The sequence below is a fragment of the Haliaeetus albicilla genome, chromosome 28, assembly GCF_947461875.1.
Source record: "Haliaeetus albicilla chromosome 28, bHalAlb1.1, whole genome shotgun sequence".
In the NCBI taxonomy this organism is placed as follows: Eukaryota; Metazoa; Chordata; class Aves; order Accipitriformes; family Accipitridae; genus Haliaeetus; species Haliaeetus albicilla.
In genome coordinates, this window is record NC_091510.1 from 2,095,288 (window position 1) to 2,122,938 (window position 27,651).

General features: G+C 41.4%; 2 protein-coding genes across 3 annotated transcripts in view; both read right to left on the bottom strand.

The window, feature by feature from the left end:
- SLC17A8 (solute carrier family 17 member 8) overlaps positions 1-12,376 on the bottom strand; it is a 32,620-nt gene extending 20,244 nt beyond the window's left edge. The window contains exons 1-2 of the mRNA XM_069773290.1: positions 10,736-12,376; positions 3,508-3,760 (exon numbers count right to left, since the gene is read on the bottom strand). Of these exons, the coding sequence (XP_069629391.1) occupies positions 3,508-3,760; positions 10,736-10,878 (396 nt within the window). The 5' untranslated portion in view covers positions 10,879-12,376. The remainder of the gene's footprint in view (positions 1-3,507; positions 3,761-10,735) is intronic.
- Positions 12,377-20,877: 8,501 nt separating this feature from the next.
- Positions 20,878-27,651, bottom strand: part of SCYL2 (SCY1 like pseudokinase 2) — a 38,933-nt gene continuing 32,159 nt past the window's right edge. For both annotated transcript variants that reach the window (XM_069773556.1, XM_069773557.1), the window contains exon 18: positions 20,878-27,112. In XM_069773556.1, the coding sequence (XP_069629657.1) occupies positions 26,462-27,112 (651 nt within the window). In that variant the 3' untranslated portion in view covers positions 20,878-26,461. The remainder of the gene's footprint in view (positions 27,113-27,651) is intronic.

The window sequence follows — 27,651 nt, forward strand, 5'->3', positions numbered from 1 at the left end:
GATATCAGATTCCCACGTGAGATTACTGCTTTTGCTCTTAGCTTTGGTCAGGTGGATAGGAGGGAGAAAGGTTTCAGCCAGAAGGCAGCTAATGCTGGACCTTCATCTTTGCCACTTGTCACTGCTTCCCCCGGGGCTGCTTAGTCCTGAAATCTTTGTTTCCAAGCCTGCTCAGCGTTATAACAAGGACGCGATGCCTTTCAATGGACATATCCATTTCCCCAAGATTGCTTGGTTTCCCTAAGGTTGCTTAGGTCCTTTGGGTTGATCAGGTTCCCGGTCAGGCTTATCCATGGTATCCACACAAATTAGGTAACACTAGCTAACTGACTAGTTTATCTTTTATTAAAAGTGATGCCAGTTGTAGGGCTGGATTTGGATACAGAAGGCCAGCCACAGGCTGGTCATTGATGGTTCCTAGCCAGAAATGTCTGCAGCCAAGAGAAATGCTTTCACCATACACCTCATTTTTGGATACCAAGCAGTTTCAGTCTTCTCAAGGCTCTTCCTGAACAAGAACATTCCTGTTCCCTGACGGCCCTGTTCGACATACCTCGTTCAGAGGAGGGATAGCCAAAGCTCAGGGCAAACCACAGACGAAGTGAAGAAAAGAAAGGTGACCCAAGGTGTCCCTTCTGCCCTCCATTCTGGGAGGTCAGACAGGGCCTGGCTCAGTGTATTCACACTAATGTAAGGTCAGCGTCAACTTTTTCTCCTGGAACCCTCAGTTCAGAAGAACTGGTTTGGAGCAAAGGGAAACCATGATGTTTTGATTCACGATCATTTTTATGCTAATCACTAAGCAGGGAAAGGTGGTTAAGCATCACATGAGGAAGCAGCACAGATCTTTTAGATTCTGAAGTAAAACTGTCACTAAAACACTACAGAAAAAATGAAAACTAGAGTGATAAACCTCAACATCTCTTTTTTCTGTATTACTTTCTGTGTGTAAAAAGAAGAATCAGTTTTCCCCAGTAGGTTGGTTGTGTTTTTTTTTTTTTCCCAAACAAACAAACTTAAAAACAGCACATCATTTGACCTGCAGGGAGAAAGATGGCATTAATTAGCCAGACATGTTTACAGAAGGCTATAGGGTTTCTCCCCCCCATCAATATGCATTCTGACAAAAGACCCACTTTCCTGTGCTGAGTTACATTTCTGTTTTAAATACCTGATTTTCTACTAGTCATTTCCAGCTTAGTTTCTAGGTAGTGTTAATTTCTGAAGGCAGAAACACCAGGAGACATGGAAAAAGTCCCTGTATCAGGAGGTGCTCATGCCCAAACAGAATAATTTGAGATTTGTGAGAGGAGTTTGTCCGTATTTCCTCAGACTACCTCTTGTGAGCTTCCCAGCCCACGCAGGCACCTCCTTTCTCCTGCTCCGGGGTGAAGTACAGAACCATGAAGTCCCATCGGGATCACAGGGAACAGGAATCAGGCTGAATAAATACATATTCAGCAGCAAGTCTAAGGAGCAGGACATGGTGAGAGGAGATTGTGGATGAGGAAGAACTAGAATCACAGAATCATAACATACCAGGTTGGAAAGGATCTCAATGATCATCTGGTCCAACCTTTCTTGGCAAAAGCACGGTCTAGACAAGATGGCCCAGCACCCTGTCCAGCTGAATCTTAAAAGTGTCCGGTCCTGGGGAATCCACCACTTCCCTGGGGAGATTGTTCCAATGGCTGATTGTTCTCATTGTGAAAAATTTTCCTTTTGTGTCCAGTCGGAATCTCCCCAGGATTAACTTGTACCCACTACCCCTCATCTTTTCCATGTGACTCCCTGTAGAAAGGGAGTCTCCATCTTCTTTGTAGCCCCCTTTAAATCCTGGAACATGGTGATAAGGTCTCCCCTAAGCCTTCTTTTCTCAAGGCTGAACAAACCCAGTTCCCTCAGCCTTTCCTCATGGGGCAGGCTTCCCGATCCTTTGATCATCTCTGTGGCCCTTCTCTGGACCCTCTCCAGCCTGTCCACAGCTTTTTTGTATAGCAGGGACCAAAACTGAACACAGTATTCCAGCTGTGGCCTGACAAGCGCTGAGTAGAGTGGGAGAATGACTTCTTTGTCTCTGCTGGTGATGCCCTTGTTGATGCAGCCCAGCATTCTGTTGGCTTGCTTTGCCGCAGCAGCACGCTGTTCGCTCATATTGAGCTTGTGGTCCACCAGGACCCCCAGGTCCTTTTCCACAGAGCTGCTCCCCCCTAGGAAACTCTTCGTTCACTTTGGTAAATCTTTCTGGGGTTTATTGAGTCTGATTAGCAACAGTCTGCTTGATAGCTAGGAAGGGGAGAAAAAAACACTGAAGGACTGGCCATGGCATAATGTGGGAAGGGAAGGAAGATTTATTTAACCCCCAGCTCTAGAATTATACGCATCGTCTCTGGTCTTTGCAGCTCAATAGCTCCTATGACCACGAGTCATGCAGGCAGGCACATTTTTAACTTTGGAAATTTGTTATAGACACTTTCTGCACTTTTCTTTACCAAAAGTTAAAATATCTGGGAGAAAAGCTGATGAATAATTGCACAGCTATTCATTCATCACTAGAAACTTGACAGAAGGTATCTGCCTCTCTGGGAGACATGTTTTGTTTTAGGGAATGTGCTGACAAACAAAGGGTATCCATGGGCTGGGGGAAGCCTCTGTTCCCTGGGAGGGTCTGGTGATACTTTGTCCTTCTGTAGTGGCTTTTCCCTAGACCTCAGCACATGGGGAATCATCAGGTCAGAGTCAATATTGCTGTGAATAATTTGTTAGGGCAAAAACTTCCAAAATATATTAAAAAAAAAAAAGTCAACAAGTAGAGGAAATGTAAAGGTTTAAGTTCATTAAGTCCATAAAGGGACGTATGATATCAGCCATTTACCAAGGCAGGACTGGGGAAACTAAGGTATGCATTGAACCTGCAGTTCCCTGGGTGCTTTGTTAAAGGTTTGTAGGCACCTGCTGCGAACCACATGCCATCTACTGCAAATTTGAGAATAGCTTGGCACCTACCTCTGAATACCTCTAGACAGCAATCCACATTGTCAATAACCTGTAAAAACCTGTTGCCTTATTGCCAGTGACTACTGCAAGGTCTTGAAAGTCATCTACTGATCTGAATAGAGCGAGTGCAGCGCTACATGCAGCAATTAATAATTCCTTCTGTAGCAGCATCAGAGCGCACTTCCCTGAGAGATAGTAAATAGTAAAAGCTTCTGCCACTGCAAAAAGAAAATCTGTCTATAACTGAAAGATCAGTGACCTGATAGACATGCCAGCCAATTCAGTTCTCATTTCTGCTGCTTACATTCTCTATGACCTTGCAAATCGTCAGATCTTACAGATTTTCAATGTGGCTTTGACACCTAAAAAGGAATAAAGCACCTACACATCTGTGTGAATGGAGACTCACGTGTCTCCCTCCCTCAGTTTTTGATCTACATATACGCATTACTTTTTGACGATTTTGCAACGGGGTCTGCTCAGAACGGTGAAAGGAGGATGTTTTCTCACCTGCAGCTCTGGTTTGCCATTAACATAAACCGTGTTATTGTTCACCATTTCCACGATGGCAACACCCAGGTTGCACCTAATTCCGAAGGAGATGCAGAAGCCCAGGCCGCTCATTATGGCGATGATGTAGCGCTTGGGCAGCCCGCAGCAGTAGCAGTCGCAGGGTGCCAGCTTGCGGGGGCTTGCCAGCACGGGCCGCCCCTCTGCCGTCAGCTCAATGTGGTCCTCCTCGACGTTGGTGCCATCGATTTTCCTAAACGGACGAAGAAAGAGAAAATGAAAACGCTTCATCGTCTCAGTAAAATTTGCTGAAATGTAGATGGGCGGTTACGTGCTCCAGTCGGCTGCTAAATCATCTCCTCGCAAGGCATTTGTCTGTTGGTGGTGTGATGAGTTAATGCTGGGCAGGCTTTGAAAGGTTAACATAGACGACACTTTATCGTGAACGACCTCTGAAGTTTGTAAATCCGAGCTACCTAGCCGGACAGCTAGCTGGAAGAACGTTCGCCGGCTATTCGTGAGCATAATTATGTGAGCTAAATTGAGCTCTGTTGTGATAAATTCTGCTGGTTGTTAGGAAAATATAGATACGAAGAAATTAATCGTAATTTCTAATTAGATCCACTAAGCAGAGCTGGCAGTAGGTTTCAAGAAAAGGGCAAATACAGCACAAAGCATGGTTTTGCTCAAAGCGAACCCCTGAAACTCCTATTGTCAAACGTGTGCCCTTTCTGTAAAATACTTAATGCGAAATGAGGTCTGAAGGAAGACGGCGACTTTCCGGGCTGTAGATTCACCACTCCTCAGCAGCAGAGGCTGAAAGGGCTTTGCCTGGGATCAAATGTGGTGTGGCAACGGCAGTGCGGTTGGGAGGGAAGGTGCCAGGGATGGAGGCTCTCCCATTTACTTGGGATGGGAGCAAATAGTACCCAGCCACTTCAGCCTGCGAGAGGTTGCCCGTCAGCTACCAACTAACACGGGAGTGCAGCAGCTCCTCCAGCTTTGCGTACTCAGCCTTTCCTTTTCTGGCGAGCACCCTGGCTGAGAGATTCACATTAAACAAAATGGCACTTCTATGTAATCTGGAACTGCATGATAGTGCAATTAAAAATTAATCTGGTCTCCCAATCTGATTGGAGCTATTAACGTCCCATGGATGCTGCAGGACCAAGGGATGTCTCTGGTAGGAAAGGGGAGGCGAGAAATAACTGAACACGCACCTCTGGACTGGAGCTAAATACGTCCTTTCCTAACATGAATTTCCCATGCATTTGTTTCAAATGCAGAATACAGGGTTTCTGACATGCTGAGATTTAAGCACGTGCTTAGCTGTGAATACATAACTAGCCCGCTGAACACTACCCACGAGCTTAAAGTTAATTGTTTACTAAGGGAGACCTCGATCAGCAGCTCCATTAGGAAGCCGTTCAGTTTTGGCATTGCTCTGAAGCAGCGAGCTCAGGATCCAGCTCCTTTTGTGCCTGCCATGGAGTTACTCTCAGTACTGTGAAAATATGAACAGTTACTTAATCTAAAGGAAGCCCAGCTTGCCATACAAGATGATGAAATGACTTTGTTCACTCTTTTCTGATAAGGAGTAACTTATTTCCTTCTTTCACACATCTGGCTAAGTGTATTTGAAATCTAATGCGCTTTGGTTTTCCGTACAAAAATCAGCTATAAAGAAATGTTGACAGAGCATACATGGATGGGCTACACCTGGCTGATCTACACAGTAGCTGGTTGGGTCTTTTGGGAGAACAGTGTTGGTTTAATCACAGCTTTCTCCAGTTGCTCTAAATCTAATATATTACCCATAATCTAACAGATAGCACTCTATACTAAAGGTTTTGCAAATACAGGTGGTAAGTATGGCTTCCTGGGGTGCTTCAGTGGACTTAAATATATCTTTCCACTATGAAGTTTCACCTAAAAATCTCAGCATTTCTAGGCCTTAGAGCTACAGGATAACTGGTGCATCATTTACTATATTATTCCTTTTACATTGCCATTACTTCAGCCTTAGTCTTAGCAAAAAGAAAAAAAGCATGTTACAGTCCATCAGCTCATATTTCCAAAAAACACTAGAGTCAGAGTGTTTGGGGCCAGAAGGGAACTCCCGGGATTATTTGATTTAATCCCTTGCTCAAATCAGTGCTAACTGCAAAGTTAGATCATTAGCTCATTGTCAGGCTGGAGGGAAGACTTTGCATTAAAGCAAGGTAAAACAGGAAATGTGATATTTCTGTGGTGTTATTGAAGGTGATTGAGATCTTATGATTCACTGGCAGGGAAACAGCATTTGTTAGTGAAATGAGAGTACAGAGGGTAATGCAGTCAGGCACTTTAAAAAGAAGACACTGTATATTCCATGCTCTGTGTGCTAATATAAGTAGGTGTAAACAGAATAAAATATCAAAAATAAAGACCTCAGGAAGTGAAAAGACAATTGACTAATTATTTTTTAGGACTGTTGTCATTTCAAAAGAGTTATTAACAAACCAAAAGAAGTAATTTAATTGTCTTCCTCTAACATAATCTAAGATATTGATTGAATTAAATCAAAGCACAATTTCTCAAATTTTTATACCTTTACCAGGCTCTCTATTTATAATAGAGACATTAGGCTTTAATTGGTGCATTATTTTGGGCAGCTGGCAAAGATTAGACACATCATGCAAAGCCAAAACATCTGTTCTGATCTGGACATTTTCAGCTGGCTGTCAATTCAGATAGGCATGAAAACATCCTTCTGCTCCAAATTCACTGTTCAAAGTGGTGAGCCAGGACTAGCGCTGTGGGCCAACATTGCCTCTGCGGAGAAATTAATTGTTTTGCTATTGTACTGACCCCCCCACTAATAAAAGCATGTTGAGGACTCATCCATGACCCCAAATCCACACAGTATATTTCATACCCCCAAAGCTTAGTGTTAACCCCTCTTTAGCAGATTTGTCTTGCAGAAAACTATTTTGCAATAGCAGTCCAAAAACGGAGCCGGGATGAAGCATTAGCAGTGCAGACATTGACAGAGCCAGTGTCCAACCTAGCTTTTTGGCTTTATTTTATTGACCAGGTACATAATGAAGGTATGGCAACTCCATGAAAGATGAGAAATATATCTTCCAATTGATCTATATATTTTGGTAGTGCCACTGAAAATTTTCACTTGTTGTACACCAATGATTTAGAACAAAACTGCTTTGGAGCCAGTGCTCTCTAATTATCTGACTAACCCAGGAGAGCATTTCGCAGCACAGGAAATGTTCAGTCCTTACATCAATCTGTTTCCTTTTTTCAGCAAACATACAACACTTGGAAAATAAGAAGAGCTAAGCTATTTGAGGATGTCTGCATCCATGTTCTGTGCCCAAATGTCATAATAACTGTATGCAAAATTTCTGTTCTTTGTTGAATGACTAGTCTGGCGTATACAGAATTTTGGAAGAACGAAAGAAATGTCCAAAGTTCCTATCACTAATAAACAAAATCCCTAGAACACATATACATTCAGCAATCTGTATTTATGGGATTTTAGCATAGGAAATAGTTATTTCTTGAAATTATAAAGTAGGTGGGCTAGAATCACACCATTTCATTTGATTAAAAACACATAGATTTTACAATAACGGGCAAATGTTAATACTTGCCACGTGTTAGAGCACATCCTTGAACGACTTTCACCAGATAATTACAGTCTTTCACAGGCAGCTGCAGCACAATCATACGCAGCGTTCAAACCTCACACCTACAAACCCAGCATCAGTCATCACACGCAACAATTACTGACGACCCTGCCGTAACTTCGGAAACCTACACAATGACTATGGAAAAAGATCATTTATCCAAAATCAGATACAATCTTCTAGAATCTCATTAACTCTCTAGGGATTTGCCCAGGTGATAATTTTCCGTACCAAACCCTGCCACTGGTGCCTCGGTACAAAATCCCAGTACGGACAGGCAAAACCCTCTTAAGTCGCCCAGTGCGTGGGACCTCTCTGCCTGGTTTTTTGGCGTGGTGTTTGCGTGAAAGCCGTGGCGTGTCTCAGACGTATGCACCGTGGGACTGCGTCTCAGAGGTGCTGCGCTCCCGGGCAGCCTCGCAGGTTCTCCTCGGCACAGCGCCGGTGCACGGGAGGGGATGGGATGCCCCGTGGGTGCTGGAGCACTAACACGGTTGTACCCGAGTCTGGACACCCCACATGGCGTTCAGAGCGCTGCTGGGTCTGTGGGGCACTAAACTCTCCGGACTTGTGTGGAAAGGAAAAATTTGAGAGGGCGAAGTCTATGATCCAGCAGAGGAGCCCTGTCCAATGCAAGGGTGCATCACCCAGATTGAAGTTGCAGCTTTTAGCAGTGTAGGCTGGCTAATTCATCAAGGGACATCAGACTACATACAGCAGCTGTGTGACACAGCCCATACGACTTTTCACATTAACGGTGACGTTTCTGAGTTGTAAACCCACTTAGTCACTTCCCACTTCATCATTAAGCTCACAGTTGCCATTAGCTGGCCCCAAACTCCTGAAATCCTCAGAGCAGGCAGAGCCTGAGATTCTTCTTCAGTTCATGAATTTTTCTTTGACTACACTAAGTTCACAATTTTTTCTTTGACTGCACTAAGTTCACAGAAGCCCCCAAGTGTTTGTGCCTGCAGGAAAAGCTTTCTTTTCTGGGAAACTTCTAACACTTGCAGAGCACCAGCTCTGATATCCATTCACCCACGTCTTGAATCCTCTAAATTTTTTTTTTTTTTTTGGCTGCCTCACTGTATTTAACTAATCAAGAGCAAACCCCATTTTGCATTAAAAAATTATTTTGTACAAAACATCTAAAACATTTTCTAAAACATCTTCTAAGTTCTCCCAAATGAAACCGCTGGCAACAGCCTAAAGGACGGACGCCTCTCGGGTCTCACCAGTTCAGTCCCTTGCCTCCCTTCCAGGATCCAGCTCCTGCAGGCAGACTCTTGTTTTGTAGCACCCACAAAATAATTTGAGGTTGCTACACACCTGTGAGGAGACAGTAAGTTGCTTTCTGCAGCTAAAACTCCTTGTGCTTTAGCACCTGAACTTGTCTGCGGCCGATGGCTCTGGAGCAGCCGGCGTTGCCAGAGACTGACTTCTGGATCTGCCCTGCTGTTTGCGAGACGGAGAAAATGTGGTAGGAAGGCAAAGACTCGTCATATTTACCAAAGCTAAAGGGTATTTTTCTACCCACTTTGCTAGTTTGGATCCCACATCAACACACAGCAGTCAGTGAAATCACACTTGGAGACCTAATCTAAATGCACATTAATATAATTAATCACCTATCAAATGCTAGAAGAGAAACCAAATTCTTTGCTGATTTACACCATATTAAGGTCAATTGGATTGGATGAAGAGCAAAGTCGAGGTTGCAGCTGGTATATATACTTATATACCATCACGTAAAAAAAGGAAGCGTATGCTCCCATATGTAGGCTAAACTGTAAAGAATGAAGTTCAAGTTAAAAGTATGCATGTTGCATTCCTTACAGACACCTTCAAATATGACTGCATATTTCCTAAGAGACTGCTCAGCTTGCAGCAATTCTTACTTAGATCTGATTGCAGATGTAGTAAAAGAACTTTTATTGTTCGGATTATTTCCTCCACTGGCTAGTATATCTAAGAAAGGCACTGGTATACGTATGTTTAAAACAGAAAATAATTAAGTCCAGCAAACTTTCTCGTATCTCAACTCAGATTTGGTCTGGTTTGATCCAGTAGCAATGTTGCTGAAGTTGGATGCCAGTACTATCGATCAACTGTGTAGGAACCAGCATGACATCCTTGATACATGGCTACAAGAGAAGAGTAATCTGGATAATTTAAAGTTTGCATACCTTTTCCACACAGCAAACCCAGCGTACTGCTGCATACATACTCACAAACTCACTAATTACGAACCCTACGTGTATTTGATCAAATTGGCCAGCAAAGCCCAGAGCAAAGAGAATTTATGATTGAATAAATGACTTAACTTGATGTTTTAAAAGAAAAATGGAATCCCTGGAATTACTGTAGTGTATCATAAAGGTAAAAAAAGCAAAACGTCTGACTTCAACTATAACACTGTAAATGTAGAAAAGTTATTGAAACTGTGTGGAACACACACTCTGTTCACATGGCACAGAAATAGTGTAACTGGCAATCTACCAATTCGTATTAGCAACTTCTTTAAAATTGTACATGCTTATTTTCCTGTATATACATGCTGTAGTATAATCCATGTAAATTATTATACATTTTCTTGTGATCAAAGGCATGTTTAGATGTGCCAAGAACTACATCTCAAAACCAGCATTCCCCAAAGAAGGTAAAGGGATGGATATGAAAGCAAATACAATTGAATCACTAAAAATACATTCAGTTAAAGTGTTGGCCTGATCCACACAAAGATTTTAAACACTTCACATCAAGCATGCAAGAAATGCCACTGAACCCTCTGGCTCTCGTCTACTGATTAGACAAATAAATGTCAGTGGCCATTACTAATAGAAATAATCTTCCATTTAAATGAAAAATCTCTTTCCCTTTATGAAACAGGTCATTTGTTACATCGTCTTTTCATGTCTCAAAAAATAAAAATCTTTCAGTTTGTTGTTTTGTAAACTGTCAATTAAGATAAAAATTTTTAACCTTTTTTTCTCTTTTTGCTAGCAAACAGCTGCTTCTCCCTGTTCTAATTTGTTAGTCTCAGTAAACACACACATACACATCTCTACTGAATACATTTTTTCTTACTGATTCGGAGCAAGATTTTCAAAAAAGCCCCCGTAATTTAGGAACATTAAGTCTAATTTCAAGAGTGGCATCATTTGAGAGTGTTAATTCCCATTAAATCATCAGTTTTTCTCATGGAAGCTAAACCACAGAATTATTCACACTTAATTATTTAAGAGTTTTTTTAATTAAAACACTTTTTCATGCTCTTTGTAATATTAGAACACTATTTTATAACTTGTTTTCACCTTTTTTTTGTTTAATATAAATATTCTATCATCTATAGTCACTTGCTGTTGTAACAGTGCTCCTTTTACACCTTCTGTCTTGCAGCAAGGGGTGTCTCACTATCTGAACTCAGATAATAATTTCGCAACTCTAAATTCTGTTTTGTGTTTATACATTTTTCTATACTTCGTTTCTCTTTAATAAATTGAACCAGTGGACCTGTCTGGGAATTTCCTGTTGGATTTTACCTTCTCAGTTTCCCCAGCGAGTCACTAACGGTGTTCTTCACCTCTTCCTTCCCCGGGTTAAAAAATCTTTCCTTCAGCGAACCGAACCCTTTGAAAGGCATTTTGTCTTTCTTCTTCGGGAAATCCCTTGTGTTAACAAGCATTCACTTCTGCTGGCATAGCTCCCGATGCCAGACTGGGGAGCCTGCGCCGGTCCCCTCGGTGACCTCCGCAATAACAACCAGTTGCTCAAGAAAGGTGCATGGAAGACAAAATAAAAAAAAATTAAAAAAAAAATAATCAAAGCAGATCTTCCAAAGCCAGAAAGTCAGAGGAGAAGAGCTCTGGAGCGAACCCCCCTGGGAAGCACCCAGGCATTTGGCGATGCACTTGCAGCAGCTCCGCCGAGCATCCGCGCCGGGTCGGGGACCCGACCGGGGCAGCTGGTGCCGGGCTGGGGGGGCTGCAGCGGGTCGGGGTCCCCGGGCAGGACACGGCTGCTTCTTCCAGGGACCAACCTCAGGCTGGCTGGCTGGGGCTCATCCTCGGAGCCTTCCTCCCTCCCTCCCTCCCTCCCTCCCAGATCCCGTGCGAGGTGGTGCTATAGTAACGGACACAATACCTGTCCTCAAGCCACTCCGCTTCATTAATAAGACCTCCTCTATGGCAAGGGCAAGAAGTTTATTAAACATTTACGAGTCTTTTCTGCAGGGACGGAATTATTGCAAGCTACAGTTCCCATTCACTAAGTACCCCCCCCCGATGAGCCCCCCTACCCCAGTGAACCTGCTGGTTTGAACCCAGAGCCGCCTTCCCCAGGCTGGTCATTTATTATTGATGGTCCTGGGCCCAGACAGACACAGAGGTGCATTGGTGCGATGCCGTTTGAATAAGCAATGAAAGACCGGCTATAAATTAAATGCATTGGATTTTTGAAACACAAAGTGGCTGAAAGAGGTGAACCAGTCCAACTCGTGATGACAACACACTTTTCCTAGCTTGGCGGAAAGTATTTAATGAAAATACTCGTGGAAATGCAGCCTGCCAGTACTCTCGTCAAGCCTGCGTGTTGGCTGGAGTCAAATGAAGAAATTCTGCTTTTGGCAAGGCCTCAGTTACTGGGTTTGGGTTATGGAGGACGAGGAAATAAAAAAAAAAAAAAGCAGCCCCATTTCATATTAGTTTTGGGCTCCTGTCAGCCCTTCCCTGTTCCCTGGGCAGAGGGGAAGGCAGAAACCTTCCAGTTTGTTAGAAAAACGGAGAGCTTTGCGTTTCCCACGTTCCCCTTGCTCTCCCAAGGGCAGTTAAATGTTGGTGCCTGTCAGAGCACCACCAGCACCAGCACCACCAGCATCACCACCACCAGAAGAACTGGTTTTCCCCGGAAGGTCCCAGCTGCGAGGTGCTGTGCGGAGGGCAGGAGGGCAGGCAGCTGCCCACCCATGAACCCCAGCTCCCGCTCTGCCCCCGGCCCCCCTCCTGCCCTACGCTTGTCCTTACCCTCCCAGGCACAGGGGTCACGTTTTCCCCCCCTCAATTCTGTTCAGAGCATGGTCTGCCCAGACTCTGCCGAGAGAGAGAGGGGAAAAGGAACGCGAGAAAGCGATTCCTCCAGAGAAACAAAGCAGATGGGAGTCGATTTCCCTTACAGACTCCTCATTTGGTGTTTGAACGCAGTGAGGAGGATTGGGGGGGATGTAAATCTGGGCCAAAGCAGGGCAAGGGCTAGCCCTCCCTCCATCCCTCCCCTGGCTCCTCGCATGGGCCAGCAGTCTCTGGGTTTTATATGCCTCCGTAATACAAATACCAAATGTCTGGATTGTCCCAGCTCCGCTACAAGGAAGAGAATATTGCAGAAAACATTTCCTCACGGTTAGGTGAGGCAGGCAAGCAGCCTGCACCGAAATCCTTTATTCCTGGTATAAAGAGGAGAAGGAGAGGGAGAGGGAGAGGGAGAGGGAGAGGGACAGGAGGGGAATATTTGTGAGCTGAGGAAGTTTTGCTTGGCTGGAGTCTCTTTTGTGGCAGAACTGGTTACAGGTTCTTTCTCATCTCTGAATAATTCACGTGCTGTAGAGCGCTGTTGGAAAACTCCAGGCTCAACCCAGCTCCCCCCATTTGTTCCGGCAGACAGTCCTCCCACAGCGAGCCGTAACTGCGGAGCCAGCCAGCTCCCAGCACTACGGACCCATATGCCTGTAGCAGGGCTTCTCTGGGTGTATTTCTCTCTAGTTGGGTTGAGCAGCGACTGCTCTCACTGCCCACTCAAAGACCGCGCGGTAAACCCTCCCTGCAGCACGTCTTGCTGCCCTGGGAGCAGCTTTTAGGGATGTATACGCGTAGAAGTATACAAGAAAATTGTCTTCCATTTAAACAAACGTGTATTTGCTAGCATTTGGGATAGTTTCCTGAATGCTCTTAAGGCAGCTGAACGCTTGAAACCATGTAAGAACCCAGCTCCAAACTGGAAATGGTGCGAATCCCAGTGCAAGGAATTCACCTTGGAAGACTGGGGGTCCAGTTGGGAAGTGGTGTTCAAACCCCCAGCCTCCCAGCAGCTCTGGAACCCAGGTTTTTAGTTTGCCCTTCTTTCTGGACTTCGGCTCCTGCTTCAGTTAAAGAGAGCACAGAGCAGGCACAAGAAAGAAGCTATGCTTCAAATTTAGTGCTTTTTTTCACTTATCCACACGTTCTCTAATGGCGTTTAGCACGGAAGCCTTAAGTCTGCCCTTCGTGCATTTGGGAATGCTTCAAGCGGCTCGCTCAGAGGGACGTCCTGGCTGGCACGTTCCCCTCACGGATGGAGGGGCTCACATGAGCAATATTGCCCACCTCCCCACTAGCAGAACTGTACATTTCTCACAGCAGGTTTCACCTCTCCCTCCTCTTTACGCTTTGCCATCCTTCCACTGCCCGCAGTTCTGCAGCGCCGCAGCCGTGGCCCCTTTTGAAATTCACTGACCCGCGCCCTGAGCCTTAAAGAAAAGGGTTTACTCACTCTTGCTTCTCTGCAGGGAGGCTGCTCGACAGGAGCAGTAAAACGCCTGGACTCCAAAACGCTGCTGCAGAGAGTGTCACCGCAGCTTCGCAGTGCCCGGCTCCTGCTGGGGCACCATCCACTGGGGCACCATCCTCTGGGACACCTCCCAGTTCCCAGCAAGGATGGGCTGGATGAGGCCACGGCAATCCCGATGCGACTAATCCCAGTACGTGTTTTGGAGCATCGGCTGAAGAAATCTCTTTTCCTTAACAAGACCTATCATGATAGCCCTTATGGACCCAGCTCTCATTGTTCCTACTTTTTCCTTTCCTGTTTTAACCCCATGCCTTAATTTTCTTTTGCAAAAATTAAATTACCCCCATTGTGATTCTCCTTGTCTCAGACCTTCTTAAAACACGTTGTATTATATCATATCATTGTACAGTCTGCTGCTTGCAAGCTGGAATCTAAGTCCAAGACACAGCATGATTAGGCCTGCACTTGCAAAGAAACATTTTGCAAAATTAAAACTACTTCTGGCTCATTCAACTTGTAGTTACCACTGAAACTACAGACTCATATCCCCCAAAGACCTCTAGTAAGGCTGTATTAAAACTGTATTTTAGAGCCAATATGGACCTAAAACCAGCCTTCGAGATCTACAGCATCTGATGTCAAAGATGAAAGGGGTGACCTGGGACCCCATGTTATAGAAGGGTTTCATTAAATGATCAAAATGGTCCTTCAGGGTTTGAAATCTATGGCTTTACAACATCTGCACTTTGCCTCCATAAATGAAGATGGATTCAAAGACTTCAGGATTTTGATCTCTATTTTACTATATATGAGAACTGAGTCCTTTCCTGCCATGTTTAAATGCTGTGTTCAGTCAGCCCAAATCAATTTTTCAGATGCTATGTTTGTTTCCCTGATGTCAGTGGCAAAACTGGCATTAATTTCAAATGGTTAAAAAATTCATCTTTAGTTTCTAGTTTCTGCTTCCTGATCAGGTAGCTGATAGGAAAGCAATTTGATCACAGCTGGCCAAGAAATAAAAACAGAGGCTCCTGGGATGCTAACAACAAATAAAACAATAATGGAAATAGGAATTCTTATTTATAGTTTTCCTTACTGGAAACTGCTAATTAAATAGTAATTAATTATGCCTTACACAGTAAGTAGGAAGGCTTTTTAAAGCATTTCTGTGTGGAAAGCTATTATGTGAAGTACATCTGTTTCCCCTCAAAAGGGCAGAGCTTCCATATCATTGCACTAACTACTACAGGTATATTTAATGCTAGAAAACTTTTTTTATTAATATATTAAGCATGAACTTCTTCAACAGAAGCCCTCTCTAAGGCAAAAAAAACCCTTCTGTATATAGAGCCAACAACCACTGTGTAAAATGTAGTTTCCTAAGTCTGATATTTTTGTGGCTAACTTTGCAAACACTCTTCACTGCTCTCCCAAAAGTGAATAGGTCTAAATGCTAAGAAAGGGTGACAATACACCTACCAGACAAAAAAAAAAAAAAAAAAGGAAAATATAAAGCTGGTGTATTGTATATGATTATTTCTGTGCATACAGAAATACTCTGCTATTTAAAAACAGGTCCTTTTTACTTTCACAAAGCAGTATAAGGAAAGCCTTGTAGCTGGCTAAGAACATGTCTGTAATGTTTGCGGTTTATTTGAGAGTTGCTTGGGTTATAGTGACACCTTATGGTAGTTTTATTGTATTTTACAGATCGCTTTGGAAGTTAAGATCTCTTGCAGCCTTTTACAGCCTGTCACTATCAGCAAGGAACTGCTTTGATGTTTTTAGAAATCTGTTTGTTACAAGTTACTCAACAGGTCATTCCATCTCTTCAAATTTTTCTGGTTTCCCTTCTGCCCTTACTAGGAAAACAGATTTTAAAGGGAAATAGTTTTTGGTACTGTCTTCTCTCCATTTTTAACAGATAATCTATGCCAGTATGTGCATACGTGCTATTCAAAACTATCTGTGGTGATACCCAATTTGTGAGTACAGTCTCTCACTGGATTGATTCACCAAATTATACCATTATATCAGTTCCTTGTGTTCCTCTAATGCCAGATCTGAACTCTTCAAAAGAAAACATCATGATAGAAGTTAATGAAAAAATTCTTTCCTTTCAAATACTGTTGAAAGACCTGTGGAATATATAAGTAAATATCCAAACCAGCCACAAAGATCAGAATTTAGAAAGCCTGCCTTATTGGGACTCTCCCTTACATGAATTTTCTAGTCTCTAATAGGAGCTATCTCACACTACAGCCCTTCCCTCACTTGAAGTGCAAAGTTGGCCCCTCTAATGTGCCAATGGTTCCCATAAAACTTACATGAATTCCTTACCTTTAGTATTTTAATCACACTCTCATCAAACAAGGGTTGAAAGTGGGCAATAGGTTCAAAGCTGGAAAGGGCTGAGTGGGAACGAGGGAGAAGGATGACTGAGCACTCACATTCATCTTAAAAACAGAGCTGAAAATCCACATATGCTACAGTTTCCTTGGGAGGGGGAGTTGTGTTTATGCTGAACTGCAGGTAACGCTTATTTATATTAGAATAAAATAAGTTCCAGAATACCTTTCATGTAGCCCCTTCTCACTAAAAAAAATTGATTACGGCATAGAGAGAGACACAGCTTAAACTGCTAAGTCAACTTTTTGTTTCATTGAGCAAAATAAGTCTGTTTAATATTTTAAATCCGGACAGCCTGTATCAGTGACTAAGTATGTCATCTCTTACAATCTATAAATTAGAAAATTCAAAAAACACGTTTTTGCCAGACTTTTACAGATATTCATATTGCTAAGCTAGCGAAAATCACTGGCTAAGCACCTAGCACCAGTTGCACATTTTTTTGCAAGTGTAGAAAGGATATCAGTTCTATTTCCATTTTAAAGCATTAGTTTTTCAAAGTTAAGAAACTGAGCAACACTACAGAAGCAAAACCTGCTCGTTCCTTACAATGCATGCATAAAAAAAGAACTGAAGAAAAATGCAATTCATCAGCTGTGGCATCTTGAAGGACACGGTGACCAGTAATGCACAGTTCAGGACAGTGCTTGTAGTTACTAAAACTTTTGTTCAAATAAATTTGTTTAAAAACACACAGGTTTAATAAAGTTCCTTTTTTTTTTTTTTATTAATCTAACCTCTGTGTAGTTTTCTATACTGAATATTTTACCTACCTTTTACCAGAAAATGCCTGCTACAGCAAAACAGGTGGGGGGGGGGGGGAAGTAATTTATTCAACTTTCTAATCACAGTCATTCAATCTAACCAAGTAGTCATTTCCAACAAAAACAAACACACAGGAATGAAACGTTCCCATAAGTGTGTTATGGCTAAATTAAACCTGAGCCCAAGCAGCAGTCAGGCGCAGTTAAGCTCTCTGATGAGACAGCAGCAGCCAGCACCCTCCGCACAGGCAATTTCGGAATTTGAACCGATGGGGTGGGCAGAGGGCCCGATCTCAAAGAAAACAGGTCCATGCCTACGGGGCCGGCACTGCACGCTCTGTCATTTTGGCAGATGACAGTTTCCACTCTCCTTTTTTTTTTTTTTTTTTTTTTTCTTCCCCCAGCCCTTCCCTGAAATCTACCTCTCTGCTCTGAACGGTTGCTGTATCACTCCGGGATCTGGATTCAGGGACCCTCTGGATCACTCCCTTACCTGCAGCTGCTTTTACCGTTTCTCCCTCGGTGTCACGCTGCCCGTAGAACGGGTAGCGAAGGAGACACGTCCCCGCTCATCAGCCGCCTCTATCGCCCAGGCCGGCCACCGGCCAGAGCTGGACCGTCGAGCGGAGATGCAGAGCCGCACGCTAGGGTCCCTCCTGCAGCCCCTGATGGCAAAGCAACCATCTCCAGCTGAAGAGCAACAGGCACAAAGTTCAGGCTGCCGCTGTCCTAAATTCAGCTTTCTCTTACTAAGTATCACCAGGAAAAAAAAAACCAAACAAACCAATCTGTCAGAGCCCTCTGATTTTCATTGTCCTTCTACGATTTTACAGAGCCACGGGCTGCCTGTGGGCGTTGATGTAGGAAAGAAAATGGAAGCGAGAGGAGCTGCAAGAGATGGGCTGCGCCAGAAAGGGTCTGGGAAAGTAGCAGGCAGGGAGTCCTAAGAAAAATTCTGACGGAATAAGTGCAGTACATGGGACTGAGCTCAGTTAAGCTGGCAATTACGCCCAAAGAGACCTCCGCTTATTTAGTTTCTCCAATGTGCAGAAAATCAAGGCTTTGTACTACCTATGCCATGAAAAGAATAAGGAAACACCTCCTACCCAGCAGCCAGTTAATGATCTAATAAGCTTAACTAATAGTTATAGAGCTTGTTTAATCAAAGAGCTTCGACTGTACGGTTCTGGTGTGCAAAATGTGGCAGTGAGTATAATGCAAAGGTGGTATTTCACAGCAAACCTTTCTTGTAATGGTTGTCAATCAGTAAGAATGAGGCAATGAATTCTTTAGGAAACATAAAGCATATACGCACAAACTACAAAAAACTCAACTAATTTTAAAGAGTTTCCTGCTTGCCAAAAAATAAAAACGGATTAATCAATAATTTAATCCTGCATGGGATAACAATGAAAATACATTAGCACTTTATATTGAAAACATTCAGACTGCAGAAATGGCATTTAGTATCTCTCAAGTCAGAAATCTGCACCAAAACCTACTTCTCTTGCTAATTTTATATAACAGATCAAGGCTTTGAGCATAGCTGGCATCAAAATTTGATGTAGTGTGTTCCAAATATTAAAATTATATTTTTAATTTTTTAAACAGATTTTTTCTATCCTGTAACCCAGTAAAGCCAGGGTTTGTAGTATGCTTTTTGGGGAAAGGCTACATTGGAAGTTCCTGGTTAACAACAAAAGTATGAAAATGACATTTTAGTGTAATTTTATTTTTCCTGATTCTCCTGCTCTGATTTTGTAAGATACAATTGTTGTAAGATACAACTATTTTAAGAAATTATTTTTTGAAATAAATAAATCTATCTAGTGCCATGATAGGATAGATTCTTTAGACAAAATTTATTGCTCTAGTTACAGATGTATCTGATGACTTCATTAGCATTTTTCCTTCTTTGAAGTCACTTTTGTGACATCAGCTAAGCACTTACACCTTTGGTGTCATAGGTAAGTGATTATTTTATCAGCACAGCAGGGGCAGGAATCTCTTTTCTAGTTTTTGGTTTCTCTTTTCTAATTTTTTTGAGTTCTCTTCTCTAGTATTTGATTTTTCTGTTTGGAAAATAAGCCAGTTATCCTTCCTTGTGGTATCTGGTTCTTAAGTCACCTGCAGGAAAGGAAGCTCTTCAAAGTTTTGTTTTTGTTTACTCTTACAAACCATAGCCTTAAGCTAGAATTAAGGAGCCACTGAAACAGACATGAACAAATGCTGCTTGTGTAGTAACTTCATGCCCCAACACCAAGCCCCTCTGTTTTCAGGTCAAAGATAATAAGGTTTTCATTGATGTAGTTTCAAATGGAACTTCTGCTTTGATTATCCTTGGTTTGAATGGCTAATTACTGTAAAACAGTGTAAAACCTAGCCTTTTGAATGTTGCATAAAAGGTGATGCATTTTAAGAAATTCCATTTAAAAAGGCCAAATAATGATTAAGATGCAAGCAAAAAGCCTGACAAAAAAAAAAATTTAAAATTGCTAAATAGATATAGGCAGGCCATTAAATCTCTATTATTTCTAAGTTCCAAGTTGCTCCACATCCACAACTGCCTTAATTTGCAGTAAGAAACTGCTCTAGAGCCGTAATAACATTGTTCATAGGCAGCTGTCCTACAGAGGAAAAAAGGAAAGGTTTTTTTTTTTAAAGTTTATAGTTTAACTTTAAAATTTATGCCTAGAATACTTAGTAAATTATTTTAGAGCTTGAATAACTAGTATTTATTTAGCTGCTCTGGGGTTTGTGCATGGGTAGGAGTTCATTTCTGAATTCCTGGTTTGTAAGTTCAGCACAACAAATTGGAACCCACCCTGTCACCCTAAGAGCCAGTTTTCCAATCTACTGAGCAACTGCAGTGGTCTCCAGCTGGTGACACGAGCGCAGGGAGCCTCAGAGATGGAGCACAAGCGCATTTGTGTCTGGCAACGAGAACATCGACTGAACCATTTTTTGCGTAACTCCTCACAAACGGATCACTTCCTACACCAACTGAGCTGCATTCCTCACAGCTGCAACCTTGATAGGGAAACACAGCTCTACACTGATATCAACAGGATTAACCCAAAACTCCGGTGTATGACGTACCTAAAGAGGGGACTAGAGACATTTAAGTGACGAGGCAGAGACCATTAGCTGCCAATATCAAAGTATTCCCGGCAAAGAACAACCAACTGCAAAGATCTCCAGTCTTAGGTTATCTAATTCATGAGTTTATGACATTGGCAATTTTAAGCCACAACAAACCAATCCAGAACATCTGGATTTCAGCACTTGAGACTTTCCTGCTTAATAAACAGGTAACAGTTACAGATCCTACTAACATCCAGAAACGGAGGGGACAAAGAGAACATTGCCGCGGCGAAGGACATTCAAGTCAGATCAGGACTGGGACCTGCGGAGCAATTTAAGGCAGGCATTTTCTCGGCAGGGTGCCATCAAGTATGTCTCCACCGTACTGAAAGCTCCTCTCTTATCTTCTGCTGCTGCTGGCTGAAAGCTGGCATGTTACAAGGCTGTACTCCCTTGCTGGATACACCTGTGGGAGGAACGGGGATGCTGTCATCCTCAGCAAACGAGAATGAAGAGGGCATTGGAGCCACCTGATGCTACCTTTCCACTTCCACCTAATCCATCTCTTTCCTCCTTTACTCTCTCCTCCCATACCATGTCCAGCCAACAATGATGCTTCTAAGCAGATCAGACCTCAGATGTCTCATACTTGATCAATTTATACCAGACAAAAAGCTGAGAACTAGCTTCCTTCAGAGTGCTGGCAAACTCCAAGCCTGACAAAGCAGTGTATCTTGAAACCCAGGTTTAGAGAAAGGGCTGGTTTCTGGGTAAACGAGCAGTGAAAATATAAACTGAGATCACTATGGGGCATCAGAACCCCAGATTCTGACACGGGCTTAGTGTGCTTTCAGGAAAAGTAAATGCTAATTTTAGAGACATCTACTGCGTCAGTTTTTCCCCAGGACTTTTATTCTTTGCATGAAGGCAATATGTGATCACATTTTACAAATGTCTGGACAGCAACCACTCTAAGAAATGAGCTCAAAATTACGTGGGATAAAATGCATTTCAAACAAAATATACAGTGATAAAGTTTTCTACATAAGTTGATTTTACGGAAATTTTAAATAAAAATATCTTCCAACATGAAAATACGAAAAGTTCATTTATTTCTATAGGCAACCTCATTCAGAGTACAAAGTGATATGAATTTCTCAAAACTGTCACTGTACCTTTTACATATTTTTTAAGTAACTGATCTAAAAGCTGATAGAAGAATAAATTTGGTTTTGAAGAGCTGTCCAATAAAACGGATATACACTAATGCCATGCTATGACAGTTCTATTTATGAATCACAGCTGACACTACAGTAACATCACTTTATAAATCTCATGAGAATTTTAATATTTTACAATCAAAACATAAAACTGCCACTAGTACAGAGACTGTACGATTAGACAAATAAACAAGTATTAAATATTTTGCACAAGGCCTGAGTTCACTATAACACATTTTGATTTACAACTTCATCTCAGAAATCTGTACAGCAGTTAGAACTGTTTCAGAGAACTTAAATACAATACAATTTCAGGGGCTTATTTGTTCTGTTGATACAAATGTGAGGCCTGGAAGGCAAAGGGATTTGGTGTATGAATCCAAGGTTTTACTGCCTTGTGTAATCTTGTAAAGCAGTCAAAACCTAATGGAAAGTAAGGTACAAGGCAGAACCTCACTTGAAAATCAGCTAACTCATCTGAAGTTCTCCAGACAGGTTTCCCTCACAGCTATTTCAGAGTAATAGTTCACAATGAGTATATAAAATGCAGCATATCTCTTAACAAAGAACAAAAAAGGGTCACATATACAACAGGGTATTTTTTCTGTACTCCCCCTCCCCGTATTTCTTTCATTGGAAATGGCACAAATAAGCACTATCCCACCCACCCCCAATAAAAAACTCCTAATCAATAAACAAAGTTCACTCTAAAGTCCAAAAACTTCATCTGCAATGAGAGATCCAGTGTTCATGAACTTGTTTTAAAAGCTTTCCTTTTCTGCTGAAGTCACGTAGATGTAGGCAGACTAAGCATGTAAGTTTATAATAGACAACAAAAGTATCATGTAATTGTTAGCCTGTATGGAAGCCTTGTGGAATTTGACTCAAATCTAACTTCTCATTTATTCATTGCTCTTTTGGTGCAATTGAACTGAAAAATCTAAGATCCCGTAATCTATACACACACTTACTTATCTATCCACAGACATAGATAACATTATAACAGGGGATATGATACAAAAGTTAACACATATTTTTCTTACTTTAAAAGGCCATTGGGGTATTTGTTAAAGTTCCACATAAATGTGAATCAGGTGCTGCTAAAAAGACAAAACTTAACAGAAAAGGAAAGTTTTAAATAATAAGGCTTGAAATGTTGTGCACCTATACATCCAAAAATTCAGCCTTTTACTTGGGGTACTCAGCATCTGTGCAGACCTGTAAGGCCACAACTTCTCCACAACATTTCTAATTCACATCACCATTGAGAGAGGAAGACATAGTATCTTCCTTAAAACAAACTAGGGCATTCTACCTATGTTCCCAGTAAAATTTCTCTCCCCATCTCCCAAATAATTGGTGGGCTCCCTTACCTTTCAAAAGACTCCTCTGGTACTGCTGTCCTCCTGCATGAGCAGGTTCCACAGGCTGTTCTGTGCCTTATTCACACCACTTGTGTGATGGAAAGGAACAGAAAATCTGCTCCCTCCTCCCTCCTTGAAATGACACTTGTGCCATCTCACTCCCTGTTTCTCTCCTCTTGAGAGAGGCAGACCTAGGGGCTCCTAATCTAATCTGTAAATCAGTAGTTTCAAGGTTCCTCTCCATCAGACCCAGCAGAGAAGGTTTTTCAAGCCTCTTTAATACATTCCTTCTATCTAGCAAGATTAGTCTGTTTTCCAAGACTGAGTCTGCAGAGAATGCTTCAGAGACTTTCATACTTAAAACCAAATGGAACCAACAGTCCTAACATGGAAAACACCGCTGTCTTGGTGCAGTCACGTTCATTTAGCAAACACCAGAGCAGCCAAAGCACAACTGATGCTTATACTTAAGATGCAGCTAATTCCACTTCTCTTCTTTTCTCCTTCTGTAGCAAACATAATATAGATAAACCAATTAAAGAATAGGAACTTACTCCCTTCTCTTTACCTTTCCTTTACAAATGAATATGAAGTAAACCAGGTGGGCTGGGCAGTTCAGCCCAGACCCTGCTCTCGTTTCCACAGCGGAATGAAGATCTGCTCACAGTGGGTGAGCACAGAAGGTGCACAGGGTGGAGGCTGTAAAGCGGTGATATGACCTGCCAGGCTTCCACATTTTTTCCTTTAAATTAGGTTGACTGCGAAGGGCAGAAATTTTGTGTAATTTATAGATTGTTCAAGGCATTGTAAAAAGAACTTAGGTTACTTTTTCAGTAACAGAATTTGCAATTTCTTAATCAGACACCAATTTCAAACCTGCGTTCTCCATTTTGTTTTGCATTAGGGCTAGACAGTCCCTCTGCTTCAGGCCAAGCTAGATATAACGCCGCTCTCCATCCAAGTCCAGAAACAGAAGGTCCCTGGAATGCCCATATTTTGTAACATTGTCCCTTCCTCTCACTCTTTTGCAAACAACAACTTGGATGTGAAGTACCCCTGTTGTTCCCAAATGATGCTATTCACTCTGGCCACAACATGAGCCTTCCAGCCTCTTGCAGGGCCTCACAATGATGACTTTTCAGTGGAGAGATAGCTGGACAAGGCTTCCTAAAGAAAAACTGTTGTAGCAGGAGCCAAGTGGCACATGGCCTTAGGGTGACTTAGCTCTTGCAACTCCTCTTTCCTTTAAGTTAAGAAGAAATAATTAGGGAACTTCACACACAGCCAGTTTCCTGACACACTAAGCAGGAAGCATCTACAAGGAAGAAGGATTTGACCCTCTCATTTTAACTGAAGTTATTTCTTCTTTTTTATTTTTAAATAACTAGAAAATTTTGTTATAACTTTCATCAGCACCCTTTTCAGTTTTCTTTGTCGTTATTCTTCTACTCTCGTCATTCTGAAAATTGCAGCAAACGAGAAATCAAAATTATGTTCTCAAATATAAGTAGAAAAAGAAATCGTATTACTTGGGCCAGATAAAGATCTTATTCCATCACATTACCACTGCATAGAAAAGCCTCTCTTAATTTGAACTTGCAGGATTTTTTTGACTGTTCTTACAAATGAGATAATATTCTCACAGATAGCCCATGCCAAAAGCACATACCCCAACCCCCGCAGTTTAGAATGTCTACCATATAAAATCTGATCTATTTTTTTCATTTAGTTTTCCCTCCAATAGGTTAAATTAATATCCAGTTCTGAAAAGCCCCCAGTCCAGGGGGATCAGGGACTGAAACCCCAGATCAGGACACTGACATTTAAGACTGCCTTTACCACGGATGTATTAATTTAATACATTGTAGAGTCCTAAGAGATGTTATTTTTTATATTTCCAAATAATTTAGAGGAATACAGATTCAAGTAATTCTTTAAAGGCTTGCCTTAAGTTACCCTAACAAAATGTAGCTTTCAAAAGTTGACACAAAAGAAGACATTAGTGTGATTGAGAGTATAGAGTACTAGTAACTGCAAATGAACTTAAACAGTTTAACAGTTCTAGTATTGTCTTAAGTTTACACAGATATCTTAACATAACCTACAATGTTTGCCATGAATATTAACAGCACATAAGCATCACAATGTGTTAGGTATTCTAAACCACAATTTCACTGGTCCCAGGTATTTTAAAATAATAGGACTAAGGCAGCAGCTATAATACATAAACAATTCTTTAAGAAATATGCTTAATGCTATTACCGCTTAGAACCGTGGAAATATAACAAAATACAAGTCACATTTACAGCATAAGGCCCTTTGGTTTCTTAAGCAGCAAATGAAAGAACAATTTCTTCAGTGAAAGGCTTTGAAAAATAAAGCATGTAGGCTTTCCATAAAAAAGGTAACTAGTTCTTTCCTTCTCAAAATAGCCAGCTATAGTCTTCAAAATAGTACGTAAGAAAGCTCTTGAAATTCCTAGGAAAGAAAAAGTTAAAACCCAACAGTAGTATCTGACAGAGCAGATTCTATCATGGGCAAGCTGAACATACACCTTCTGGGAAGTAGTAGAAACCACTGTTTGGTTTTCTGGAGAGCTTTATTAAATTTGGAGTAATACAATAAAAAGGATCTGAAATACCTGTGTGTTTACCATATAGTCTAGAGCTTACAAATCTGTAATTGAGAACTTGCTTCATATTAATCTATCCTTCATAAGGACGTAAGTTAAAACAAAACTAAAATTAAATAGTTTATTCTAGTCAAGGCAATTTATGGCAGTCTGCTTTTTCACACAACCATGTGCAACTTGCATGAGGCAATCCTTTTCCATCTTCTCAACGGAGCCAAAAACTATGAAGTAATTCAAGATATTTCTGTGTAACTAAACAGTGTATGTTTATTTACACTGAACTGCTTAGTTACACAGTTGGGGCAGTCAACATCTGAATTTTACAGAGAACATTCGTTTTAGGAGGTTCCATAACTACTCACAGTCTTTTTTCACACCAGTTAGAAGCAGTATCAAATTAGCCAAAACACTGGAATATATAATAGATGTGATCAAGTCACCACAAGTATTTTAAAATCCTGCTTAAGTGGTATGTTGCTTTTGCTGTGGGGCTGGTAACAAGGATCTGGCATTACAAAACAGTTTGTAAACCAGCATGACCATTGGAGCAGTGTTCTTACTCTGTCCCAAACTTGCACCAAATTTTAAAACAACTTCTTATGCCTCCTGAATCTTCTTGTAGTTTACTACCACCTTAATCACCTTATAAGATAAGAGATACAAAATACTTTCTCTTCTTAGCCTCTTACACAGTTACTGGTTAAAGATCTTTCTATGTAACATGGCTAACAAAACTTCTTGAGGCAGCTTAAGAATTTACTTTTTGCAAACTGTCATATGACAAAATGACAGTTTGTGCCAAATTCATGCAACACAAATCATCAGTAAGAATTTAGCAGACACTGAAAGGACTGTCCTGCAGGATTGTGTTCACTAGTGTTATTACCCCCTAAGCATTTTTGTTCAATTTAAGAAACAAAATTTTGTACGAAATTTCATAGAAGTTGATTGAGTACACTTCTGAATAATTTTGAAATACTTAGCTGCTTCTTTTTTGATTGAGCATATGCATCCTACCTTCAGTGCTCTGATGTTCGGTAAATAGACAGGAAATCTTTAGCATGTAAGATGACTTTGCACTTAAGCAATTCCACTGCAGTACCAGGTGAATGCAAAATCAAGTCTTTTTTCCAGTGCAGAAGTCTTTACTCTGCTGGGCTGAAAGTTTCCCCAAGTCATGCTTTTACTAATCAAAAAAAGATGTTAATCAGCTTACCCATGATCCAAATTTCATCGATCTTTGAAAGAAGAAAACATTTTACCCAAAAAGATCTTTTAAGTCATTACTAGCCGAGCTGCTGTTTGTCATTGTGTTCGCCGGTTGTGCAAAGTTCTGAGGAGCAAAGAAAGGATTACCCTGTATACCAAAGCCAGGCTGTCCTATCATGTTCATCTGAGGTCCCAAGACTGAACTGCTCGCACTTGGGGACCCTTGTGGGGGTACAAACTGATTAACCCACTGGCTTGATTTCTGTTGAGCCAACTGTTTCATACTAACTTTGGGTTTTTGAGGACCAAAAAGATTATCTAAAGCAGACATATCTGGGGGTCTGTTTTGTTGCGTCAGTGGAGACATCGCAGATGCAGCATTCATAGGACTGTAATTTGGCATATTGGCAGTTGGTACAATGTTCATCTTGGTTGTTCCTGTTGCACTTGGACCACTGAAGAAATTCTGAGTGGTGGCACCAGCTCCCATACTGAATCCAGCAGTCTGAAAACCCATAGTCGGATTTAGTCCGTTTGTTATATTTCTCTTTGTGTTGTCAATAGGCGATGAAAATCCCATTCCAACACCCATAGAAGGGACAGAAGAGAAGCTGTTTGAAGATGCAACTTTAACTTTGTTGATAGAATGGCTAGTCAAAGATGACATATTATCTATCAAGGTATCTGTCAAGTCTTTTGTCTGCAAAATACATAAAATGCAGTTAAACGCTTTTCCTGTACAAACATGAGCAGTCTTTATCATTGCTCCTGCAGAAGTGGCATTCATTTTTCAGAAATTAGAATTTAATGCATGGAATTGGGCATGAAATGTAATTATACACAAAAGCAATTAGGTAATTTTCATTCTTTGCTACTTAGAACTAATCGTTATGCAGCTTTAATTTGACAGCTAAGACAATACACTAAGTACTACTGTGACATTTGCTTACATGCCCCATTCGTATCCTCAAGCCCTTTATATATTTAGTTAATAAACTCTTCAGAGCAAAACCCTTTTTTAATATGTGCTTTTTCCTTATCTAGAACAATGGCCTGCCAATAATAATTATTCCTTTGGAAACTCCTGCAATTTAAAAAGTGGGAAATATTGCTAATGATGCAAATGGAAGGCAGATTAAAATTTATTTTAGTTTTTCTCAGCTGTGCCATTGCACTACTAGTGAAAATAAAGGTCATTCACAGGAGAAAAACATGCTAAATGCATAGACTTGAAAGGAA